A 24993-nucleotide genomic window follows, 5' to 3' on the forward strand; every position below is an offset into this window, starting at 1 on the left:
GGGTTGTTAAATACACTCGTGGTGTGTTTCTAATGTAAATTAGTAAGATGGGTCCACCATGAGGAACCTCTTCCCCCTGCAGTTGCGCAACTACTTGTATTTCCTACCATCATCGTTATGTAGCAGGTATTTACCAGTCGGTGTGGTACGTGTCGCAGTGTAAACCACCCCCCTCCCGGTCGCACGGTCTCTGGCCCAGGGCCTCCCCGCTAAGCGGCGGGTGGGTATCGAACCCGAGTCGTAGGGATCGTCGGGCACCGCGCGGTTCTACCGACTGAGCCGCCCTGAGAATGGAGCCGAATGGAGAGGAGAAAGGAGAAAAAGACATGGGTGCGATCCGGTACCCTCACGGTGCTCAGAGCCTCTCCTTTTCATTTAAATTACAGTCAACGAGAACATTGGTCGCTCTGTCAGTTGACAGTTGTGAGTTGCTGCGCTGTGATTCTCAGAATGGTTTATAATTATAATTCGCTGTTTTGCAGTTCATGAGGCTACTTCCGTACCTGTATACTGCCATGCAACAACAAAATGACTGTACTCAGGAATTATGTCTGCATCCAAATCTCTCCTTCTGTTGATGTGATGCATGTTTGTATTGTTCTTGGAGATGTACGTCGCTTTGGAGAAAAGCATCTTGTGAACGTTTAAATACATTTACCATCATTACAACAAAAGCAATGGGAAATGAATAAAATTAATAAAATGAGAAACTATTTCAGAATCAAATAGACCTGAAAACACCTGTCTGTCGGAGTTCGCAATGTGCGGGGATGTCTGTTCACATAGGTAGGCCCATGTGTTTATGTGTATGTACACACAGTATGTGTATATTAATATATAATATATACACATACTTGTGTCTCAGTATTTCAAGAGAAAAAATAATCATGGAATTCACTGGTTCTGTTATTTACATTTGTAAGTAAAGAAGGAAGACTGATTCTGGTTGTGTTAGTCATAGCAGCTAAGAAACGCTGTTACACCTCCGTAATTTTTAGTTGCAGATCACAATTTTTGTAACAAATGGGACTGCGCTGGCTACACGTGTCCGTGCCAAACTATAGGTTGAAAAAGTTTGCGGCCAAACAGGGAGTGAGGACACACGGCTGATAACGTCCGCCAGTGTGTTTTTAATTGAAGGAAATACAGTCAGAAACATTATTTCGGTCACCGCAGGCGGCCAAACGCTGCCCTTCGCCAACACTTCGCTGCGCTGTATCGTACAGCTGTTGCTGCACGTGAACCCCGGCGGCGTTAACCCCTATCACTTCCGGGTCGCGCGCGCGCCTGCCGCCATCTTGTGCGCGAGTCGGAGAAGGAAAGAAGGTAGGTTGGCGATGTGTGTTCGTTCGCTGCCGTCTACCTCATTGTAACCGCGCTGAAGAGGGACACAAAAGTGCACGAGTGGTTCCGGGACCGTTAAGAACACGTTGAAATTGATTAAAGTTGCACAAGCGATGTTGAGACGACCTGTTTTTGTATTTGCTATTTGACGGGCCCGAGCGGGGCGACGACGTCGTCGTCGCACCTCACGGTCCAGGTTCGAGCGCAGGGCGGGTAGACAAGACGGGCCCCTGGAGTCAGGCAGCCTCGCATCGCGTTTGTATTTTCGTTAACAGTTGTAACTGAGTGTCATTTACTTTGCTCCGTGAAAAAAAAAAAAAACTGCTGGGTTCCGCTGCGCCAGTTTAGCTGCTTAGACACTACGAATCTTAGAACTTCCTGAGATCGAATAACCGATGTCTTCAGTGACGGACAGCTAACTATTTCTCCACAAAATCATCTTAAAGATGCTTCCTTCTTCAGTGAGCTATTACGGTGGAGCTGCCGGGCTTGGTGGGACAGATCTTCATGGGATTGGATCTGTGTTATTTCTGTCCACTGAGTGCTGATGTTTGTGCTGGTTTGTTCTGGTGCTTCAGGCTCAGGGACAAGAAGAAGTGGCAGAGATGTGGGATCAGGGTGGGCAGCCCTGGCCACAGTGGCCGCTCAGCCAGCAGCAGTGGATGCAGTCTTTTCAGCACCAGCAGGACCCAGGTGAGATGTCCAGCATGGACAGTGACGCGCTGACGAGCGCCGGATGTGAGAAGAAGAGCCTTCGATGGCGAAAACCAAATTCAGGGGGAGGGGCGGACCGGATAATTCTTAAAAGTGGTGTAAATTAGTGACGTGTGCAACTTTACCTTAAAAGCGTTAAATATAACACAGACATGTTTAAGACGTCTGGAAGTTTGAGGACAAGTTCAATATTGAGAGTAATTAATGCCAGACTTTCCACTTCAGTCGGCTGTTTAGAATACTGGACATTGGCTGCAGTCACATGATCAGGTTTTCCACATTATACATGAAATGCTCTTGCATATTAAACATACTGTCATTTATAACTTATAATTTAGTTGACTTGGGTATATTTTAAGAATGAAACATTATGTCTTTGTATAAAATTTCCATACAGTGCAATATGTAGACGGTGTTGGGCTATCATTAAATCTAATAATAAAATTTTAGATTTTTTTTTTTTGCTTTTCTTGATTACAGTGCACTGCCCTCAACATAGCTTTGTCCATACACATTAGTGGATGCTCTTCCAGATACGCAACAACATAAGAGAACATCATCAATGTTGTTGGAAAACTATATAGTAACAGATTTTGAAGGTGTATGAATGAATAATATACAAACAGTACAAAGAATGTGGTACAATTCCTTACAGTGATGTGTATGAGGATCTTTAAGTTATGTGGACAGACATATGGAAATAGCAGCAAGGTTACGTATAAGTTGGTGACATCGCTATATTACTTTACCCTACTCGTGGTGTTACTAAACACATATAAAAGGCAAAATGCCTGTAAGGAAACTAACTGGTTAATAATATCCACAGCAATGATAAAGAGGTTGTAAATGAACAGTTGTCTGTTTATCTGGGGGCATTCAGGTCAGGTGGACTGGGCAGCACTGGCACAGGCATGGATTGCTCAGAAAGAATCATCTGGACCACCGGTGGATCAGCCAGGCATTCAGCCCAACGGGCAGGATATCCAGGGACTGGAGGCGGCCCCAAACAACCATGGAACCTTTCAGGGTGACTCGGCCTTCAACAGGATGTGGCAGCCAGGTCTTCTTTACTGTTTGCCCTCTGATGCTGCAGGGCACATCTTGTCTCTCTATTGTCTCTCTCTCTAAGTTTAGTTTTGTCTTTACTGTATGTCTTGTGTGGGGTTTGAAATGGGGGTTTTTAAAAAGTTGTGTGTGACATTTCTGTTTCTCCTGCTACAGAGTGGGGGATGCATGGCCCACCTCCAGACCAGGGCTGGCTTCCACCAGGACCAGGTCCCATGGATGTGGTGGCCCCCTCTGAGGACAGCAACAGTCAGGACAGTAATGAATTTACTCCAGATGCCCACCAGGGGGGATTCCTGCAGAACAACCATGGCTTTGGGGGGCAGCCAGACAATTTCTCCATGGCACCCATGGCTGTCAATCAGTTTGACTATCAGGTATGGTCAGTGCCTGTGACCTGGTCATGTCTATAGCGAACTGGTACAGAGCAGGTCCGCACCTTTAGAGGTAGCATGGCTCCTGGTGATACTGAGGGCTCTCTCTCTTCAGCACGGGGCTGCAGCCTTTGGCCCCCCCGCCACTGGGTTCCACCCACCGTACTGGCAACAAGGCCCTCCACAAAACAGACGGGACAGGCTTCCAGGATTCAGGGAGCGCCAGAGATCCCCTCTTCAGCTGCCAGTGAAGCAGGAGCCCCCAGCTCTAGGTGAGCAGCTTGATGCAGTTTCATGGATACTTGCACTAATACTTCGGTAGACACATCTCTACCGAATGAATGTTTCGACCTGTGCTCTTACTCCTTCATGCTCTTCCACAAATACTGAGGTGTGTCTTTGTGTAATCCTTTGTTCGTACTCATGTTGGTGCACTGTTACTTGAAAACTCGCCTGTTACAGATATCACATCATTACGTACATTTTTTTACATGAGTAGGTGGTGACAGTAGGGGAGACATCAGTATCGCATGGTTTCCATATGTATTGTTATATTCAAATTGCTTGGAGTATTACTCTTATGCATGAATATCTATGTGGATGCTCTTTAAAAGACTTTTGCCAGCAGCTAAAACACTCATAACTCAAACTTTTGTCACATGCAGGCCACTCACTGTTTTTAATCTGCACTGCACCCTTTGCACAAGTGAGGTAACAGTGTTGAGGTTCCTGCCTCTTACAGATGCAGTGAAAAGGAGGACTCTTCCTGCATGGATCCGTGAGGGGCTGGAGAAGATGGACCGAGAGAAACAGAAGAAACTGGAGAAGGAAAGAATGGAGAAGGAGAGAGCAGAGATGGCCAAAGACCAAAAGAAAGAAGATGATTTGGCAGATGAGGAAGGTGATGGACCAAGACTGCCACGCAAAAGCAAATTTGTAAGTACTTCCAGGAAATTCGCTGGGAGTTGATCAAGGTTTGTATCTCCTCCTTTGGCAGAATTTGGACTGCTTCCCATTATGGGTGATTGTGAGTAACTCTGGTCGACCATTGAACCCTGGTCGTCTTTCACCAGTCACAATAAAATTATTTTTAAGCAGCTTGCTCTCCCATGTTCACAGGACAGCGATGATGACGACAACGACGAGGACGAAGATGAAGATGAAAGAGCACCGGCAAGGAAGCAGGAGTTTGTGAAAAAGAGCCCTTCCCCCTCTCATGAGGACCAGAGTGAGCCAGAGATGACGGATGAGGAGAGAGAGTTTCAGATGGTTCGTGAAGCATGTACTCAGGAAGTGTCTTTTTGACCCAGCCCCGATGGCTGTGTTTTCACCTGAATGCTTCCTCCTGCCTCCAACAGATGATGCTGACCAAAACTCTACTGACAGAAGTGCTGTTAGAAGTCACCAATGAGGAAATCTACCAAGTGGCCAAGGAAGCACACCGAAAGGCCACTAAAGGTAGGCTGTCGTAACTGCTGCTGTAATCTATGCAGCATCTGTGTCGTTCCAAGAAACTTAATGAAATTGCATTATGGCAGGAAGTAGGCTGCTGAAACGGCATTCAGTTTAAATGATAAAATGTAGCCTGTGTGTGTTATTGGAGTATTTTGAATTAAACAGTTACTGAAGTATAATACCTTGTTTGCTGATGCAGTGGACAAACTGAGAGGAACAGAGAGGAGCGAAGAGCCGGAGGTGATCGGCTGGCCTAAAATAAGCCTCTCTGCTGGTCCTGAAGTGGCATCAGAATAGTTGTTTTCCTTATGACTCCTTGTGATCACTCCTGTAGAGCAGGTTGACCAGGCATGGTCACATTGAAAGTGCATTAGAGCAGAGTGGTGCTCCTCCTGCTGGGGGAGTCAGTGTTGTGATTGTGAACACGGACTGTGTTGCTAATTTTCTCTTCTCTCCTTTACAAGGCAACTTTGAATAGCGCATTGTATCTGTGCCCCCTCTCTAGAGTCTTGCCTTTGAAATGGTGGCTATATGTTTTAACATGTTGTTCCTGTTGTTGTGAATGAAAGCGCCTGCCAAACAGCTCGCACAGTCAAGTGCACTGGCTTCTCTGACTGGCCTCGGTAAGTGTGTCCTTGTTCGCAGGGGCGTCGGGTCGGGAGGGGTGGGGTTAGGGTGGATCCAAGGTGGACAGGCTGATTTTTTTCATTGGCAACATTTTGCAGTTTTTAAGTTAACTTAATGCAGGTTCAACATTCATGAAACGGTGTCACTGCAAAAAGTGGTTTGCTTTCACTGTGTTTAGCGCCAGGCTCACTTTGACTAGATGTTTGTGTTCAGACATGTACAGCATGCCATGTTTACAGTGGGTTCGATGTGTTATGTCTGACCAGTCCACATGGGTCTAAAGAGAGAGAGGTTTTTGTGTGTGTTTGTGCTTGCGCTCGTGCGCACGCATGCATCATGGCTCTCCTGTCTGTTATAAAAGAGAGGGGCATTGTTGCCACAGGGGGTCTGGGTGAGTACGGCTCAGATGAGAGTGAGGAGGACCGCAGCGCCAAAGGCTCTGATTCTTCTGACACGGACGAGGAGGAGTTGCGGCACCGCATCCGCCAGAAACAGGATGCGTTCCGCCGCCAGGAGAGGGCATTACTGCAGCAGGAAGACACACGAGGAGCGCAGGAGGGTTCTGTTAGCCAAGGTGTGTGTCACTGTGCGGCAACTACGGAAGTGGTATAATTTCAGTAACTTTCAATGAATATTACACTTTGCGGCTCAGATATAATTGGGTTTCTTTTTTCTTTCTTTTTAGACGATTTGATGTTGGACAGAGCGGGTCGGGACAAGGTCGACTGTGATGAGTCCCAGTTAGAGAGCACAGACAAACAGGAAGTGAGGGAAACTGAGGCTGCTGTAGAGAGGCGCAGGTCGCGCAGTGAACAGGAAGTTAGTGAGGGCAGGTGGACGGGACAAGGGAAGGAGCAGCCTGGGCGCAGTGCAGGAGGTAGCAGTGTGTCTCCCAGTGACGCTCGTAGCAGCACCTCACGGTCCAGTTCTAGTAGCTCCAGCAGTCAGTCCTCTTCCTCTTCCTCCTCCTCTTCTTCCGGCTCCTCCCGCAGTTCATCCCGCTCCTCTTCCCCACGGAGGAAGAGAAGACGTAGTCCCACCCCCTCGCACCGGATACGGCAACGCAGCCGCAGCCGTAGTCGCAACTCACGCAGGCGGCTCAGCGAGAGAGAAAAGGGCAGGGAAAGGAGGCGGGGCAGTCGGACCCGCAGCACAGAGCGCTCCGGGCATCGGAGGAATCGCAGCCGATCCCATGAGAGGAGGTCCAGCAGGGGGCACAAGAGCAGGTCCAACGACAGGGTTAAAGCCAGCCGTAGTCGTAGTAGAGATAGGCGTCGGAGCCGAGAGCGTAGACGCAGCCGTAGCCGCAGCCGACGCAAGCAGAAAGACGTCAGCAAGGACAGGGACAAGAGGAAGGACAGGAGCCGCAGTCGAGAGAAGGACAAAAAGAAAAAGGAGGCAGATAAGAAAGACAAATCCAGGCAGAGAGTGAAGGAAAAGGAGAGGCGAGAGGACAAGGAAAGTGTGGTGCAGGAGGATAGCAGCAGGTCTAAGAGGAGGAGGGAAAGTGAGCATTTGGAGTTCCACAATGAGATCTCCACTCGACTTGCCCAACAGGACAAGCACAACAAGAAGGGATCTGCCAAAACTAGTAAGAAGTACTCTGACTCTGAGTCCAGCAGAAGCAGGTCCCCCTCTCCTGAGGTTAGCAAGGACAAGAAATCCAAAAAGTCCAAACGTAGTCGCTCAAGGTCAACGGAAAAATCTCACAAGTCTGGTAAGAAGGCAAGCCGCAAACACAAGTCTAAGTCACGATCAAGGTAGTATTCTGTTTTTTTACTATTACTTTTATATTCTGTTTTAATGTTTGTGTGTATGTGAGAGAATGAATAAAAGCTGTTCTCCAGCAAGTTATATTTGTAATTTGTTCTGAAACATTTTGGCCATGGTTAATGGTTACAGGATGCACACAGTTATTGCTTACTGGATAAATATTGCAGTTAATTTTAACAGTTAAGTTTCCTGCTCGACACTCATGACCAGTCTTATGCCTATAAGGCTGGGTCCGTAGGCTTGTGATCCCCCCCCACCTGTCCCCCCTGGGCAATATGACTGACTGACAAAGTACATTTTAAAAATGTATGTGGCACTGCACAGGAGAAATTAAAACCATTTCATGCAGAGTTATCTCCTATACTTATGGTACAACCTGAAATGTCAGTAGAAGAGGCTTTATTCTTGGTTTAGATGCCACTCCTCCTTTAAGAATGACATGGCAGAGGCCAAAGCTGTGGTGTAACCTGTAGGCGTCTGCATTTTGCTCCCATGGATCTGCATCCAAGCCTCAGTCCTGAAATCCTGATGGCTGTGCTCATTAAAACTGAAAATATGTATGTAGCCCAGTTCCTTTTTAGGCAGCAATTCAGTACCAAGGCCTGATATGTGGTGTGCAGTTTGGTTGGCCATTGACTCCATGTTATGCAGGGTATTGAGGCAGGACAGATTTGTAGTTTTATTTTTCAGTGAAAGTTTAAGCCCTTTATGAGAGTTGATTGGAAGGAAGAGCTTAGTGGAAATGCTTAACTGAAATTTTTTTTCTGCCCTAATACAAGGGCTGTTGTAAAATTGTGTCAGTGGGGTCAGTGGCCATCCCTGTGCAGCGCCACTCTTGGCAGAGTCATTTGGCTGTGGTTGTGGCAGGGTGTGCATGTGTGGTGAACAACCCCAGGACGGGACCCTGAACATTTTGGACTGACTGTTTTCATTGCAGACTCGTCCATAGTGGCATTTGCCTGCCCTAATACCCTTCCTTGTTTCTCTTACAGGTCAAACTCTCCTTCCCGCCGTTGGCGCTGAGGACCCTGATATGTGCACTTATTTTAAAATTCCATGAGTTTTAACGGCTTGTCTCATTATAGAGGCAAATGTGTAGGTGACCTCCTTCCTTAACCCCATCTCACTGTAAATATGCCATTTTTAAGTGCTGTCTGCAATACACAATATTTTGACTGCTAGGTTTTGCCATGTATTCCACAGTTCTGAGGGTTAGTGGTGTGTAGAATCTTGAAGTTGTAACATTTTCCCACACAGAAGGTGGGGAAAAACATTACTGTACATTGTTGTCCAATAAAATTAATGATTCTTGCTGGTTTGGCTGTTATGACTGTCCCTCCTTGCACTGCAGTATTTAGGAGTGTGGCCTGATGCCACAGTGGAGTTAGTGCCTGTCAGTGAGCTTCACTGTGTCGCCTTAGCTACGGTATCCAATGTTTCCTGACACCAGTGTGGGGTGGTTGCAAAAACTGTCTTTTGTTGGTTGTGTGCAGCTTCCTTCCAATAAAATATTAAATTGAAGACATCTTGGACAGTATTCTTGACCGTGTTTCTGTTGCTCAAGATCGAGCAGCATACACTTTCATATGAGGGTCGAAAAATTGGCTGACTGTACTGCGTTGCGCCTGTGTGTGTGTGTGTGTGTGTGTGTATACCAGTAGTAGGACTTGCTTGTTTAGTCCTTCAGCTGTTGCACCCAAAAGCTTCGCCCCTGCTTTGGTTTGGGATAACGGCCGTTGGTAACTGAATTGTGACTGAAATGCCTGAAAAGTTTGGGAAAAGTGGTTAGTTCACCTTGGAAACGTTGAATTAAGCAGGTGGAACAGACGATGAGAAAATGGGAACATTGTCATCTGATGAAGAGGTGAAAAAAGCTGCGGCCTTAAAGACAATATAAAAAAAAATTAGCTGACATCTGAAATGATTTTGGAACGCTCTAAGGAGTTGAAGATTGAAGGACGGTACTTTGAAAATCGAAAATGTTCCCAACCCTGAGTAATGCTCAGTAAAGGAACACCCCTGCTGAGTTCAACCACAGCTAATAGTGCTCACTTTGTCTCTTTGGGTTGTAATTGAAGCTGAAGTCCGTTAACTGAAAGAATGCAGGGTTTTTTCTTCAGCGGAAGCGTTGTCTGCGGCAGAACAGTACGGACAATATAAACGCGGCACCAGGAAAGGCAGGTTCCCTGCACGTAGGAACCGTTGCTCGCTTCGAGAGCCGTTTCCCACTCGGACCGCATTGAAAGGTGCACGCGGAGTCACGCTACTGCGCCGTTATGTACGGCAGGACGGCGCGCGCCGCGGCAGCCAGGCTGCTCGCGCACCGAAGCCCCTGGGCGTCTGAAGATTCGGCCGCGGCTGGTTTGAAACGCGTGCCTCTCGGGACGTTTCCATGGGAACCGCATGCGCCGACGCGGCACGCGAGCCGCTGCCTGCTGCTGTCCACCTGTACAAGGTCAGTGACTGCGCTCAATCTTTGGGAAGCGCACGTTTACAGCGCGACTGTTGTGTTGTATCGTGACATGTCATGAGTGTCGAATTATTGGGACACCAACATCGTTTCAATTATTGATTCTGGTTTAACTTTAAGTTCTCATCTTCTCATCGGGGCGGATAGAAAATATCGCTTTCTGGAACTTTTTTTCTTTTAGTTATAACTAGATATTTAAAAGCAAGTGACTTGTTTAACAAGTAACTCCTTAAAAAACATCATTAATAAAGAGCACAACGACAACAGACTTAATTATAATGAAATTGTAAACACCTGAAAATAACACATTCAACACTCATGATTAAGACATAAACGTGTTATAACAGTAACAGACTTTAAAATCACACCCATAATCAAAATAAACCAAAGGCTGTTAGAGTGCACATACCTTTTTGTATCTTCCAGCTGCTCTACATCACATTTACATATTTATCGGACACTTTTTTTTCCAAAGCAGCTTAGTCATTTACCCATTTATACAGCTGGATAATTTGTACTGGAGCGACTAGGGGTAAGTACCTCGCCCAAGGGTACGGCAGGAGGTGAAACTCAAACCTGTGACCTTTGGATCCAAAGGTGGCAGCAGCAGCTCTAACCGCTACGCCACCTGCTGTTCCTGTTAAAATAACCACAGACACATTCAAGCCTAAATTAAGTAAAAACAGCAACTAAAATAGCACCGCTCCTAACAAAGTATTACATTCCAACACGCATTAAAGTCAGCGCCTCGTGGGGCGACGGTTTTCACTGTGTCCTCCTCTCTGGCAGCGGCGGCGGCGTTCGCTCCATGTCCCAGACAACCCTGGACCCCGGCGAGAGCAAGAAATTCGAGGCGCTCGCTAACAAGTGGTGGAACGAGCAGGGCGAGTTCTCTGCTCTCCACGCCATGAATGACCTGAGAGTGCCTTTCGTACGGTGAGCGCGGACGCTGCGGAACGGCGGGGTTCGAGTGGGAGGATTTGCGGCCGGTAGAGCGCCGGGGGGGGGGGGGACGAACGTTTCCCCGTGGCTCTGAAGTCGAGACGAGAGCGGTAACATCGAGCGGTGAGACGCGGACACCTGTGCCAGCTCGCGGTTTCGTTGACGCGGGGAAAGGCTCGGCGAGAGGAGAGAGCCGTCCTCGCTGCCTTCGGGGCGCTTAAAGTAGGCCGGCGCTGTTGCCTCTGCTTTGCCGCTGATGTCTGTGAAGCCCAAATCGAGGGAGGCAGGATGTCGCTCACATTTGGCGCTCCGCCGTTTCCCTGACGGTCTCGTCGGGGCCGTCACGGCGCGATACGGTAAGCGCAAGCGGCGGGACGGAGACGACGGAACAAAAGGGCGTCTCTTCCTGACAGAAGCGGTGTGTGTGTGTGTGTGTGTGTGTGTGTGTGTGTGGGGTGGGCTGCGCTCCGCTCCTGTCGGCGAAATCGGCTGTAGAGCCTTTCCACAATAATGTGATACATCGAGCAAAATTTGACTCTTTCGTGGAGACGCCTGCAGCTTCCATCCTCTCCAAAAGGCCGGTGGCAGTCGTGCGTGAGAAGGGGGCTTTAGATCTCCTCCTTTGGTCCGCAGGGACAACCTGCTGAATGTCCACGGGGGCCGGCAGGCGGGGAGGCCCTTGTCCGGGCTCAGGATCCTGGACGTCGGCTGCGGAGGAGGCCTGCTGACCGAGGTACGGTCTGCTCTGCGACTGCGCGCGTGTGTTCGCGGTGCTCGACGTCAACGGTTGTCCAGCTGTCCAGTTTGCGTAAACTCTCGCGGCCGCAGGCTGGGTCATTTTGGTACCTCTCTGACGGACAATAAATTAAAACGTTAAGAAATTTGCTGCAAAACAACAACCGCCATCGAAACGGAAACAGGATGTGATGTCGCTGACTGAGTCAAAATCGTTTCTTGCTGGACAGACTGCTGGTAGAGCAGCAGTTAGAGCTCTGCTGTCTTTGGACCCAAAGGTCGCAGGTTTGAGTCCCACTTCCAGCAAGGAACTTACCCTCAATTGCCCAGCTGTATAAAGGGGTAAATAAATGTCATTAACATTGTAAGTTGCTTTGGAAAAAAGCATCAGCTAAGTTAATAAATGTAATGTAAGCAAAAATAAAGCAAAGCAGCCCCAATATCTTCATATTTTGGGCGATTTATTTATGTTGTGCCCTTGTTGTAAATACATGCTTTGTTCCGATGCCTCTGGTCTTGCTTCAATTAAAGTTTACGAGGGTATTTTAAACCTGGGCATTTACAGTACCTTTTTTTTTTTTTTTTTCCCCTTTTCGCTATGTTCCAGAGTTGAACAGATGAAATGTAGCTGACCTGTGGACGACCGCACCAAAAGAAAATTGTCGAGTCTTGGGTTGCGTGTGTGGGTCTTTGAGGCGGAGAAATGCACCCTTATTTTTTCCTAGAAACCTATGCTTTGATGGTCGTTTGTCCCGTCCACTGCAGCCCTTGGGGAGACTGGGAGCGGACGTCACCGGTATTGACCCCGTGGAGGACAGCGTGCGGACGGCGGAGCTGCACAGCTCCTTCGACCCGGTTCTGCGGGAGCGGGTACGCTATCGGGTCTGTACCCTCGAGGAGCTGGCGGAGGAGGAGGCGGAGGCGTTCGACGCGATCGTCGCTTCCGAGCTCGTGGAGCATCTTCTGGACGTGGATTTTTTCATCGGGTGCTGTCATCGGGCGCTCAAGGTGGGTCACGTCAGCAGCGTCCCGCCGGCACCGAAGAGGACGGGTTTTGGCATGAGGGTTCGCCAAGGCTGTCGCAGTGGCGACTGAACTCGACAGGACAGGAGGGCCAAGGTGCTGTGGACAGCCGCTCAGCTACGTTTAAAGCCACTTCAGCTGCTTTATTTAAAGTCTCTCTAAGAACATTGATTCTTCTGCAAACCAGTGTGTCATCAGGGCCTTGGCTGCACAATCTCCAGTACTGGGTAAAAGTTTTAGGCACTTGGTTGGGGGGGGAAAAGTGAGAATGCTTCCAAAAATAATGCTCTTAATAAACTTCCTACAAAGCTTAGTAACCATCCATCGTCAACAACCGCTTGGCGTGATGGGCTTGGCCGGGTCCCGCCCTCTGGCTGGTCTGGGGTTGGAGTTCTGCTTGGGGTGCCTTGCAATGGACTGGCGTCCCGTCCTGGGTGTGTCCCCTCCCCTTCCAACCTTGCACCCCGTGTTGCCGGGTTAGGCTCCGGTTCGCCGCGACCCCGCTTGCGATAAGTGGTTTCAGACTCTGCGTGTGTACTTTGTTTCTTTAACAACATACAAAACCTTTGCTGTAATACTGTAACTTTTTGCAGAAGGAATGCTTGGAAATCTAAAATATGCTCTTTCCCATTGACCCAAATGCAGAAGACGTTAAATAACCGTCTAAAACAAACATTTTTGTGAAACATCTAAGTGCCGAAGACTTTTGCTCAGCACTGTATGCCGTGACAAAGATGAAGGTCCTCACCAGCCGTCTGTCCCTTCTTGCCGTTAGCACTAGAGCTGTTAGCGGATCCTGCACTTTAATGGTTCCCTTAGCTAGCTTTTATTCTTAACTGACAGTGCTATTTTAACCATGACTGGTTTTCTGATCTGGGCATCTGCTGAGACCAGGTTGTCTCTCTGGCTTCTCTATGATCTATGGGTTCCTGTCCCCATCATAGACTTGGAAGAAAAAAGGCACCTCTCCAATGACCTCGACCATCTCCAGAGAGAGAGAGAGCCCATGTGTCGCGGTGCTGCAGTGGGCTGTTGCATTATTTCCTGTTGCCAGGGATTGTGTTTGACGGTAGGGTTTGCTGGTGATGTCAGTTACCGGGTCTGACAGCTGGGTCAGCTGCTGTAACTAAGGATTAGTGCTCGTTGCGATGCTGGCTGGTGCGGTTTGTTACCGGCTCTGACAGTCAGCGTGGCTGCTGTAGCCGGTGATTCGTCCTGATGATGATGGCTGGTGCTTTTCGTTACATTCCCTGACAGCGAGTCTGCAGCTGTAGCTCGTGAGCCGCTCTGATGGTCGGTGCCTCCGTTACCGGTTCTGACAGTCAGGTCAGCTGTTGTAGCCGGTGATTAGTTCTGATGGTGGGCTCGGCTGGTGCCGTGGGCAGCAGGGCCGTCTCTGATCCGTTCCGATGCAGCCGAGCGGCATCGTGGGTAGTGCCCCGCCCGGGCGGAGCCCGGCGCGCATGGCGACGCGTCATCGAGCGTGTTTTGTCTTCGGCAGCCTGGCGGCGCACTCTTCATTACCACCATCAACAAGACCAATGTGTCGTACGCGTTGGGCATCGTGGTAGCCGAGAACATCCTACGGATTGTTCCCAGAGGAACCCACGACTGGGAGAAGTTCGTTACTCCAGAAGACTTGGAACGAGCGTTGGAAGCCAGTGAGTGTCTTCGCTTCACGACTTCTTCTTAACACAGCCCTCCCTTTTTTTGAGACCCAGGAAAAGCGGTCTGTTTTCCCTCCCTCCACACCACACCACACGCACACTATGTGCTGCACCCCAAGATACACCTGCCACGAATTCCAAGAACTCGAGGGTCCAGCGCCGTCACGTGGTCGTCTTTTCTGTTAAAATTTGACCTGTGCTCCATTAAGTTCTTAACCTCCATTCGCTCCTCTTTGCTAGTTTCACCCGTTATGATCTCAGTGACCCCTTTGGACTGTCCAACCCAGGTCCACTTCTTCAGAGTGTTAACTGTTCAAGTAACAGTGTCCTTTTCGGTGGGATTTAGTGATATTTTGCCATAAACGGGTGTCAGTTTCGGGCCTCAGAAAATTACCGTGGAAATCAGTGGTAATTACGACTTTGATTTCCTTCTTCCTAGGTGGGTTTCAGGTGAAGTCCATCCGAGGCATGCTGTTCAACCCGCTGTCCGGTTCCTGGAGCTGGGTGCAGAGCACCGCCGTCAACTACGCCCTCTATGCCGTGAAGCAGAACGAGGAACTGCGGGGTGACGGGGCGGAGACACCGGGTGATCGCAAAGAGCAAGAGGAAGCGAGAGGCACCGGGGACTCTCGGAATAGCGGGCCGGGACACGGCTGACAGTGCTGGAGAGAGACGAGGGGCAAGTGGCAGGACCTTCCTGCTCTGGGAAATGGGTCCCAAAGTCTGCTCTCTCGGGATGTCCTTATCGAAGAAGCAAAATCTGCTGAGGTTATTGCCGTCTGACATGTTTGTTTGTTTGTTTTTTTTTTTGTTTGTTTGTTTGTTTAAACATAAGAGTCTTGATTTTGGGTTTGATTTAACACGTGGCCAGGGGTTTCGGTTTAAGTTTGAATAAAACTGGCTGTTTGATTTGACCTCAAGGTCTCTGTTTGGTAACGGCGATGGAGACTTGTTCTTGTACCTTTTTTTTTTGGTCGTCTTAACACTACGGTCAGAGTGCAGAGAGAGATCAGTGCAAAGCAGAAACCAATAAATGCCCGTGGATTAAACACTTGCACAAACACAAGTGGATAAATGCAAAAATCCAAAGTTTTTAGAGCCTTTCAAGAAGCACTAGGGTGACATGACTGACATGTGTTTCATGGGGACCTGAGACAATAACACAATTTTTGTGCCATGAAATGCACTTTGGAAGAACTGAATTAAGGGTTTTCTTTTTCCACGACCAAAAAAGCTCGAAGAACTCAGCGCCTCCCGTGACGCCTCAGGCGGGCGGTCGCTCTAGACGCGGCACGTGCTTCGCCGTCACGCCCCTCCGGAGGAGCCGTTCCCTTCGGCCAGTGACGTCAGCGCGGCCGTCCTCGTGAACGCCCGCACGCGCCCTGGCCGAGCGTCCGCGCCGCCGGCTCCCGGGCAAGCGCGGCCGGGCGGGAGGGAGGATCATGGTGCACTGGGCCGCCGCCTTCGCGTGCTCCCGCTCGCTCGTGCTGGAGCTCGGCCGCACCCGGAACCTCTCGCTGGAGCTGTGCGGCCCCGACGAGCAGTGCTCGCTGTGCGGCTTCGCCCTCGGCTTCCCGCTGCACGACTACGGCGCCTTCATGGCGGCGCTCGGCTCCGACTCCTGGTGGCGGAGGACGCTGTACCTGAGCGGGGGCGCGCTGCTCGCCGCCGCCGCCTACCTCCTGCACGAGCTGCTCGTGATCAGGTGCGGGCGGCCGGGCGGGTGACGGGGCTGCGTTGCCTGCAGGTCATCATCATCATCGTCCTCCTCATCCTCCTCGATGTGCACTCTGCTTGTTGGCTCGTGAGTGATGATGCGTGTGTCCACGAGCGGTCACGCAGCGTCGATGAGTCGAGGGTCATTCATGTTTTGAATTTGATCTCGCGGCCAGGATTCGTCGGAGATTCAGATTGTGCAGCGCGGTGGAATGGATGGAGTAATGAGTGTAAATTACTGTAACACGACACAGTGAGTGTTCTCAGTCGTCATTGATCTAGGCGGATTAAAATTTCTCAACATTTCTTACATACTAGATTATTAAAACAGTATTACATTATCAAATCTGACTGAATGTTTTTCACAATAACATTATCAAGTGTTATAATCATGTTAGTATAAATAGCTTAGTATAACCCAAGACCGGTAGGGTCTTCCGTTTTTCTTTTCTTTTTTTGGATCAAGGGCACGAGCTGTATGGTCACGTGCCGTCGGTGTGGCGTTTAAAGCCCAGCTTCAGCAGCATCTCACACTCACTTCTACACAAAGAAGTGTAAATGGAGTAGAGTAAGACTGGCGACAGTAGAGTCTGATATCTGTCTACACTTTATGAAATAATTTCATTTTGTTTTATGGAGGGGACCTGGGTTGTGGGTTCTATTGTACCCTGTCTTGTACTTATTGATTATTGATATAGTGCAAGTGTCCTTCTAAAATATATTCTTTACTCAGTAATACCTGGTGATCAGAGCAGAATTCATGGTCTAAAACCACACTGATCAGGCATGTTGAGTTATACTGTTATCTGCTCATATCATGATCCTAAAAAAAAGAATTTCTTGAAAAGAGTTGCACTCATCATTTGTGCCTGATGCTGAATTCTGCTGCATTTTTTCCCTTCAATTTGAAGGTATGTAAAGGAGTTGTTTTAGGATTTTTTTCAGTGACAACAAAAATAGCCCTGGTGATTGGTATTCAGCATTACACAATTCACTTTTGCCCGCTTTTGTGTGGTGTTGACAATATTACAGTACACTGGATATAGCTTAACATTTATTGCTGTGACTTTATTGATTTATAGCTGGAAATATGTAAATTTGGGCTTTTGAACAGCATCATTTTGTTATTGTTTCCTCACATGTCAGTCTTAGGAAGAATTCTATTTTCAGTGTGCCTTTTTTTTTTTACTGTATTGTATTTGTTTAATCAAATGTCTTTAAAGCTGATCATGTCCGCCTGACGTGCAGGAAGCAGCAGGATCTGGACTCCACAGATGTCATCATTCTGCACCAGTTCTCCAGGCCCTGCACCTCAGCCCCCAGCCTGTCGCCTTTCTGCCTGATGCTGGAGACGTACCTGCGCATGGGAGACCTCCCTTACCAGGTGTCCTGCTTTTGTCCCCGTACGTAGGCACAGGACGCATGCACATTCATTAGAGAGAGGACATTATTACATTATTATTGGACTAACCCTGTAATAATTGTACTTACCCAAATTGCTCCAGTAAAAATTATCCAGCTGTGTATAAGGGTAAATATTCGTAAGTTACTTTGGAGAAAAGCATCAGCTAAATGCAATAAATATAAATGTGCTGATAAACAGGTAACGTCTCTCAGCCACATGATTTTTTTTACAGAGCGGCGCTTCTACAGTTCATTGGCAGAGTGGGCATTTTAAAATATCAGTTGGGCATCTATGTTCAGTATGGTTTTAAAGCTTTGCAGGTCATTTTCATTCATGAACAAATTAGACAAAGACAGCTGCCTTGGCTGCGCCACTGTGTTAAATAGAGATACATATATCGTTTTCTGAATCATTTTAAGATACAAGAGTAGCAGTCTGTTGTGTTTTGGTACAGTGTGGTACACGTGTAAAATGTTGGAAAAAGGACAGTTTTTTGGTACAAATTCACACTCAAAGTTGTTGTTTCTTTAAAAGGACAGCTGGTAGTGTAGTGGTTCAAATCTCAACTTGAGCAAGGTACTTACCTTAAATTTCAACAATAAAATTATCTAGCTGTATAAATGGGTAAATAGTTGGAAGTAACTTAACGTTGTGAGTTGATGATGTGGAGACTTCCTCTAATTTGGCACTGATACCATCCGGCCGACTTTCCATAGTGGTCAGCTTGGCATTTGTACCTTTTTATTCGATTTAAAAACTCATTTATTACACTGTTCCCTGTGTTACTTCTTTTCAGTTTTTCAAAGTGTTGAAAAAAAATCTGGTAATTCTCATTATCCTTAGAACAAGACATACCCACAATGAGAAAATATATATATAATACAGTATATATTTTCTATCATAATATCTGCAAATACAATATTGCTTGCAGATGTATAGGATGACAATGGATGTAATGAGGGATGTCAAAGGTCAGACTCTGCAAAGCTCGTTAACATGACTAATACACAATGTTGTTCTCCTTGCAGAACTACTTTGATGGGAAGCTGTCTCCGCAGGGTAAAATGCCCTGGATAGAGTACAACCAAGAGCAGGTGTCTGGCATAGAGTTCATCCTGGAGTTCCTGGAAGAACAGCTAGGTGTCAACCTCAACAGGAGCCTGACCCCGCAGGAGAGAGCCGTGTCCCATGCCATCACCAAGCTGGTGGAAGAGCACTTCTACTGGTTAGTCATTTCTTTAAGTAGTGGGTCAAGCATGCTTCTGTGATGGTTATTTGTAGCTTCAGTGTTAACGTATTGTCATTCATTCTTTAATTCATTATCAGTAACTGCTTGTCCAGTGGGAGGGTGCGGTGGCGCAGCGGGTCTGGGGTTCGAGTCCCGCTTGGGGTGCCTTGCGACGGACGGGCATCCTGTTCTGGGTGTGTCCCCTCCCCCTCCAGTCTTACGCCCTGCATTGTCGGGTTAGGCTCCGGCTTGCCGCGACCCCGCTTGGGACAAGCGGTTTCAGTCAGAGAGTGTGTGTGTGTAAAAATTAACCTTCTGTATAAATGGTTACATCACTGTATGCAGCTTTGGAGAAAAGTGCCAGCTATATTAAGTAATAATAATAATGAATCTTATTTGTTGCAGTATTATTTATTATTTACCTTAATCAATTGTTGTGAGTGGGAGTTGTCATTGTGAAAATAGTAAGCAGTAAATGAGATGCCTGTTGCTGAAGCTGTGAAATTATGATGTTACTGGGGAAAAAATGTAGTTGTACTCAACAGAATGACTGTATGAAAAAATAGTATATATTTCTGTAAGCTGTTCATTGAGCAGGACCCCTACTATGTAAAAGAAAGGTGTGTGCGTGTGTGTGTGTGTGTGTGTGTGTGTGTGTATATATATATATATAATCGTAGTAGAACTATTGTGTAATAAACTGTGTATATTTTAAAAAAGTGTGTATATCTTCACTTTATGAGGGTTGAGTGTAATATATATTAAAGCACCCACAACTGAAGTTACTTTCACTGTGCATCAAAAAATGAATTATCCCAGAACTGTATTTTTGTGTGACGCAGGGCCGTGAAATGCTGTAATGCTCTCTGTGTGTGCGTGCATGTGTTGCAGGACCATGGCGTACTGCCAGTGGGTGGACAACCTGGAGGAGACCCGGAAGATGCTGCCTGTGAGCGGACCTTTCAGTTCTCTGATCAAGTGGATGCTGAGCCACCTGACCAGCGGCATTGTGAAGCGGGAGATGTACGGCCATGGAATCGGACGCTACCCTAAGGAGGAGGTGTACGCCCTCATGGAGAAGGACATGCGTACTTTGGCCACGTTGTTAGGTACACATGAGGCGCCGAGACGCCTGTTTGCTTGCTGTGTTTTCCGGAATGGGTGTGTCGGTGGTGTTGGAGAGGACAGGGAGAACAGTGCTTCATGTGGTAAACAGGATTGTACCCTACTGACCAAACATCAGTATTGTGATAGTTTCACTTTACTGCGGTATGAGTTTGGGACAGCTGATAGCATGGTGCTTAGACCTGCTGCCTTTCCAGAGGTCACAGGTTCAAATCCCACCTCCAGCTGTAGTACCCTCAAGGAAGGTACTTAATATGAAGTAGCTTCAGTAAAATTACCCAGCTGTATAAATGGGTTGCTTTGGGATAAAGGTTGCGTACCTCATTTTGGCCTAGCTGGCTCTTTGGTACATAACCAGTGTAATTTTTCTGACTGCCATGAATCCTGAACTGTATACCAGGTTGCCGTTGTTCACTGGAGGGCCATGTAGAGCTAGTCAGAATGCGTTTCAGCTGACTTTGAGACAGCGCTAGAGCATGAAAATGGACAACCATAAGTCAGTTACTCATTTTCCCTATTGTGCTGGGTGAGGGTGTAGACCACCAGCAATGGTTAATGGTTTCTTGGGTCTTGCTTGCAGGGGATAAGAAGTACATCATGGGGCCGAAGTTGTCATCAGTGGATGCCACCGTCTTTGGCCACCTGGCCCTGGCCATGTGGACGCTGCCTGGCACACGGCCCGAACAGCTAATCAAAAGTAAGGTGACAGCGAGAGGAGCTGCTTCTTCCACAGTTCCTTCACTACCCTGTACAGATGGATACCTGCATAAATATATATGTACACATACAGTTATATAGATAAATACATTCATATGTAGATACATACAGATAGAAACATTGATTTATTGAGTAGATGCTTTTCTCCAAAGCAACTTCCACTGAACTCTACGTAGTGTCATCAGCTCACACACCTTACACCAGTGGAACACACTCTCTGTAACTCACACACTATGGGGGAACCTGAACAGTATGTCTTTGGACTGTGGGAGGAAACCGAAGCACCCAGATGAAACCCCTGCAGACACGGTTAGAATGTGCATACACATAAGAGACGAACGCACAAACACACACTCGTTGATTGAAGTCGCTTGTCCCAAGCGGGGTTGCGGCAAGCAGCAGCCTACATTGATCCATTTAGCGGTTGCTTTTCTCCAAAGCCATGTAAAATGTTAAGGGTTCAACTACCCAAGCGGGACTCGAACCCCAGACCCACTGCACTGCACTGCACTGCACTGCACTGCACTGCAGGCGCAGGACAATCCCGCTGTGTCGCAGGGGCCCTCCCAGCACCCTAACAAACAGAGTTACATTTATTCACTTAGCTGATGCTTTTCTCCAAAGCCAAGTAAAATGTTAAGGGGTCAACTACCCAAGCGGGACTCGAACCCCCGACTCACTGGACTGCAGGCGCAGGACAATCCCGCTGTGCCGCAGGGGCCCTCCCACCACCCTAACAAACAGAGTTACATTTATTCACTTAGCTGATGCTTTTCTCCAAACCCAAGTAAAATGTTAAGGGGTCAACTACCCAAGCGGGACTCGAACCCCAGACCCACTGCACTGCAGGTGCAGGACAATCCCGCTGCGCCGCAGGAGCCCTCACAAACATACAAGCAACTTAAAATGTTAAGGGTACAATTATTTACCCATTTCTAGAGCTCAGTATCTTTACTGGAGCAATTTTAGGGTAAGTACCTTGCTCAAGGGTATTATAGCCAGCGCTGGGGATTGATAGAAAAACTAAGTACACCCTTACTGCTTCCATAGGAATTAAGAAGGTAAGTAGCAGCCAGATGCTGCTAATCAAATGCCCTTGATTAATTGATCATCAGCAAGTGTGACCACCTCTATAAAAGCAGAAGTTTTGGCAGCTTGCTGGTCTAGAGCATTCAATTGTGTGGTAACCCCATGTCAAGGAGGAAAGGCTTCAGCAATGATTTTAAGGAAGCAATTGTTGCTACCCATCAAGCTCGGAAGAGCTATAAGGCAATTTCCACACAATTTAAAATCATCACTCTACAGTGAGGAAGAGTTCTCACAAGTTGAAAACATTCAAGACAGTTGCCAATCTTCCCAGGAGTGGCTGTCCCAGCAAATTCACCCCAAGATCAGACTGTGTGAGTTACAGCTCAGACTCTACAGGCCTCAGTTAGTATGTTAAAGTTCATGACAGTACGATTAGAAAAAGACTGAACAAGTATGGTTTGTTTGGAAGAGTTACCAGGCATCTGAACAAACCCAAAGACTTTTAGAACAATGTCCTTTGGACAGACAAGCCCAAAGTGGAGATGGTTGGCAAAAGCCAAACGCACCATATGAGCACAAATGCCTCATATCGACTGTCAGGCAGGGTGGTGGAGGGATGATTTGGGCTTGCTTTGCAGCCACAGGACCTGGACACTTTGCACTCATTGAGTCGACCATGAACTCCTCTGTATACCAACGTATTGTAGAGTCAAATGTGAGGCCCTCTGTCTGACAGCTGAAGCTTGGTCGAAATTGGGTCATGCAACAGGACAACAATCCCACGCACACCAGCAAACCTACAACAGAATGGCTGAAAAAGAAAAGAATGAAGGTGTTGCAATGGCCCTGTCAAAGTCCAGACCTCAACCTGATTGAAATGCTGTGGTGGGACCTTAAGAGAGCTGTGCATAAACAAATTCCTGCAAACTTCAATGAACTAAAGCAATGTTGTAAAGAAGAGTGGGCCAAAATTCCTCCACAACAATGTGAGACTGATTACTTCAAGTTACTGCTGAAAAAGGTGGTTCTACAAGCTATAGAATCATAAGGTGTACTTAGTTTTTCCACATGTGGCTTCTCTAGTTTGGCTTTATTTTTGTTAAATAAAGCATGACATGGTATATGTCATGTGTTGTTCATCTGAGGTTGTGCTTACCTAATTTTAAGACCTGCTAAGGACTTTAAAGATGGGTGATTTTACTAGTACAGATATCCGCTGCTTTTTGAAAATTTGCTTTACATCACTTTTATGAAAGACCTCCATTAGTACCTGTTTTCACGAACCAAATGAAATCTGAACAGGGTTCTCGCTTCTGCAAAAAAAGGCAAAAAGCAAAACCAGTGTTTGTTTATAAGGGCTCGCTGCAAAAGGCAGCGCTGCACCCCAAGCAGCGAGAGTGGTGCCACCCAGCTCCTTCCACAGAAACTACACTCACCATCAAGCTGCCCTAGCTTTGAATTATGTCCATAAGTGCCTGTGCTTCCTTATTTTGTGCACCCATTAGCAAGATGTGTCCTAAGATATCAGAAAAGCCTAACAGCCTATAATTTCTGCTTTTACTGTTACTTTATGCTTTGTGTTTTTTTGTATGATTTGGTTATTTTTGGCCTGGGAGTGCTGAAAATTTCCCATATAAATTAATGGCAACTGATTCTTTGTTTTATACCATTGTGGCTTATGAAAAGTTTCATAGCAATGCCCTATTTTCAGATAGCAGGGAAACCTATCTCACTGAAGGGTACTACTGCTGAAGGTGGGATTTGAAGTGGAAATTTTCACATTCAGAGGCAGCAGCTCTAATCAGTACAGTGTCAGCAACATCTGGCAGTGGTCACCGTAGTAATTATATGCATGCACGCAGAGTCTGAAACTGCTTGTCCCAAGGGGGGTCACGCCAAGACGGAGCCTAACCTGGCAACACTGGGTACAAGGCTGATAGGGGATGAGGAGGGGACACAGCCCTGAGGGGATGGCAGCCCACTGCAATGTACCCCAAGCAGGACTCGAACCCCAGACCCACCAAAGAGCGGGCATTGGCCACAGGCAGACAGACACCCAGCTGCTGACCTTAACATTATTTCAGTTGTTTTGTTGGCTTCAGTGTCAGACTGTAAATTTCTTCATTTTGCTGAGCATATATTTCACTTTATATATGCATGCATATGTGGATAGACAGAGAAATATGTATATGCATAGACATATACTTTGTAAATGCAGGGGAGAAAAGATGGGAAATCGAATAGTCACAACATGAAAAACCCATAAAGAGAATGTTCTGTTTTGAATGCTGCTGCTATCATCATTAATATTCAGAACTCTGTGCAGTGGGTCATTCACCTTCACACAGATGCATTTGACACTTTCCTCTGGCTCTGTTGATCAGACCAGAAGTCCTACAATGTTCCGAGAAACACATTAACCCCGTGTTGTCATTAACCTCATTCCTAGGTGAGCTCATAAACCTGGCCATGTACTGCGACAGGATGCGACGCAAGTTCTGGCCCGAATGGGTCGTGGATTTCAGTGACTTTGAGTACAGCGAGGGCGGCGCATCAAGCGACACCCCCTCCCTCCTGCCGGACTGCGACTCGTACTCAGGCACAGAGACCTCAGAGGAAGAGCTGACCAACTGCACCCTCTCTTGCTCACACACGACCGATACGGAGGGCAGCAGTGGGTCCCTCTTTGACTCAGAGTTGGAGATGGAGGCATCCGAGGTGGAGCAGCTCAAGCTTTAAACAGACAGCCACACACAGGAGTGTGAGACAAAAAGCACCAGCTATGAGCAGGATGCAGAAGGACATCATCACTGCGTGACCCAGCTGAGCAGGGTCAGAGATCTGGGGCATGATGGGTATTGTTGCTCAGAGTCCTTCTAACAGGATGGAACTGATAGCTTTTTAACATACAATGAAACACTGCAGTTCAGCTGTCTCTTCCTTTAGCATTAGCAGGTGAACAACAACAATATAATCATAACAGATATAGTAAGAAAGGTCAATACATACATGTACATAACTGGAAGGCCATAAGCTACAGTAACTAGTAAAGCCCTGTATAAGATTATGCAAAAAGTAAATCAAAGTCCATTCAACTGATGCTACAGTTCTAGTACACACACACACGTTGGCTGAGGCCGCTTGTCCCAAGCAGGGTCGCAGCGAGCCAGAGCCTAACCCTGCAACACCGGGTCCAAGGTCGGAGAGGGAGGGAACACACCCAGGACAGGATGCCAGTCCATCACAAGGCACCCCAAGCAGGACTCAAACCCCAGACCCACCAGAGAGCCAAACCCAGCCAAGCCTGCTGTGCCACTGCACCCCCCCGTTCTAGTACATTTACATTTATTTATTTAGCAGACACTTTTCTCCAAAGCAACTTCCAACGAACTCTATGTAGTGTTATCAGCCCACACACCTTATCCACCAAGGTGACTTACGCTGCTAGATACACTACTTGCAATGAGTCACTCATCCATACATCAGTGGAACACACTCTGTGTCACTCACACACTATGGGGGAACCTGAAAAGCGTGTTTTTGGACTGTGGGAGGAAACCGGAGCACCCGGAGGAAACCCACGC

The 24993-nt window shown here is 47.5% G+C and overlaps 3 protein-coding genes across 6 annotated transcripts; all 3 read left to right on the forward strand.

Moving 5' to 3' along the window:
* The first annotated feature begins 1284 nt into the window (after positions 1-1284).
* On the forward strand, positions 1285-8867 carry pnisr (PNN-interacting serine/arginine-rich protein). 2 transcript variants are annotated; one of them, XM_018757339.2, is made up of 12 exons: positions 1285-1326; positions 1923-2037; positions 2939-3118; positions 3280-3500; positions 3613-3769; positions 4240-4433; positions 4617-4766; positions 4856-4955; positions 5522-5575; positions 5962-6153; positions 6265-7339; positions 8345-8867. In XM_018757339.2, the coding sequence occupies exons 2-12, from the start codon at positions 1950-1952 to the stop codon at positions 8373-8375; spliced, it is 2442 nt and encodes an 813-aa protein (XP_018612855.2). In that variant the 5' UTR covers positions 1285-1326; positions 1923-1949; the 3' UTR covers positions 8376-8867. The 2 variants fall into 2 exon arrangements, with proteins under 2 accessions (XP_018612855.2, XP_018612856.2); XM_018757340.2 differs by having other exon boundaries at positions 2939-3085.
* Positions 8868-9575: 708 nt separating this feature from the next.
* On the forward strand, positions 9576-15007 carry coq3 (coenzyme Q3 methyltransferase). The gene is made up of 6 exons (XM_018757045.2): positions 9576-9807; positions 10612-10758; positions 11398-11497; positions 12265-12507; positions 14024-14183; positions 14629-15007. Exons 1-6 carry the CDS (start codon positions 9629-9631, stop codon positions 14844-14846), a joined length of 1047 nt encoding a protein of 348 aa, XP_018612561.2. The 5' UTR covers positions 9576-9628; the 3' UTR covers positions 14847-15007.
* Positions 15008-15062: 55 nt separating this feature from the next.
* faxcb (failed axon connections homolog, metaxin like GST domain containing b) lies at positions 15063-24582 on the forward strand. 3 transcript variants are annotated; one of them, XM_018757302.2, is made up of 7 exons: positions 15948-15993; positions 16082-16158; positions 17154-17289; positions 18339-18535; positions 19430-19647; positions 20244-20360; positions 23859-24582. In XM_018757302.2, the coding sequence occupies exons 2-7, from the start codon at positions 16118-16120 to the stop codon at positions 24146-24148; spliced, it is 999 nt and encodes a 332-aa protein (XP_018612818.1). In that variant the 5' UTR covers positions 15948-15993; positions 16082-16117; the 3' UTR covers positions 24149-24582. The 3 variants fall into 3 exon arrangements, with proteins under 3 accessions (XP_029109865.1, XP_029109866.1, XP_018612818.1); XM_029254032.1 differs by lacking the exons at positions 15948-15993; positions 16082-16158 and adding an exon at positions 15063-15894; XM_029254033.1 differs by having other exon boundaries at positions 15914-16158.
* Positions 24583-24993: the final 411 nt, after the last annotated feature.

This window comes from Scleropages formosus, chromosome 8 (assembly GCF_900964775.1).
Source record: "Scleropages formosus chromosome 8, fSclFor1.1, whole genome shotgun sequence".
NCBI lineage: Eukaryota > Metazoa > Chordata > Actinopteri > Osteoglossiformes > Osteoglossidae > Scleropages > Scleropages formosus.

What these genes read in the sequence shown, in the direction of transcription:
- pnisr (XM_018757339.2), top strand. Translation starts at nt 1,950, where the DNA reads ATGTGGGATCAGGGTGGGCAGCCCTGGCCACAGTGGCCGCTCAGCCAG. An exon ending in TGCCACGCAAAAGCAAATTT is followed by an intron (nt 4,434 to 4,616) that starts GTAAGTACTTCC and finishes CCATGTTCACAG; the next exon opens with GACAGCGATGATGACGACAA. An exon ending in GGAGGGTTCTGTTAGCCAAG is followed by an intron (nt 6,154 to 6,264) that starts GTGTGTGTCACT and finishes CTTTCTTTTTAG; the next exon opens with ACGATTTGATGTTGGACAGA.
- coq3 (XM_018757045.2), top strand. Translation starts at nt 9,629, where the DNA reads ATGTACGGCAGGACGGCGCGCGCCGCGGCAGCCAGGCTGCTCGCGCAC. An exon ending in CTGAGAGTGCCTTTCGTACG is followed by an intron (nt 10,759 to 11,397) that starts GTGAGCGCGGAC and finishes TTTGGTCCGCAG; the next exon opens with GGACAACCTGCTGAATGTCC. An exon ending in GGAACGAGCGTTGGAAGCCA is followed by an intron (nt 14,184 to 14,628) that starts GTGAGTGTCTTC and finishes CCTTCTTCCTAG; the next exon opens with GTGGGTTTCAGGTGAAGTCC.
- faxcb (XM_029254032.1), top strand. Translation starts at nt 15,632, where the DNA reads ATGGTGCACTGGGCCGCCGCCTTCGCGTGCTCCCGCTCGCTCGTGCTG. An exon ending in GTGGAAGAGCACTTCTACTG is followed by an intron (nt 18,536 to 19,429) that starts GTTAGTCATTTC and finishes CATGTGTTGCAG; the next exon opens with GACCATGGCGTACTGCCAGT. An exon ending in GCCCGAACAGCTAATCAAAA is followed by an intron (nt 20,361 to 23,858) that starts GTAAGGTGACAG and finishes CCTCATTCCTAG; the next exon opens with GTGAGCTCATAAACCTGGCC.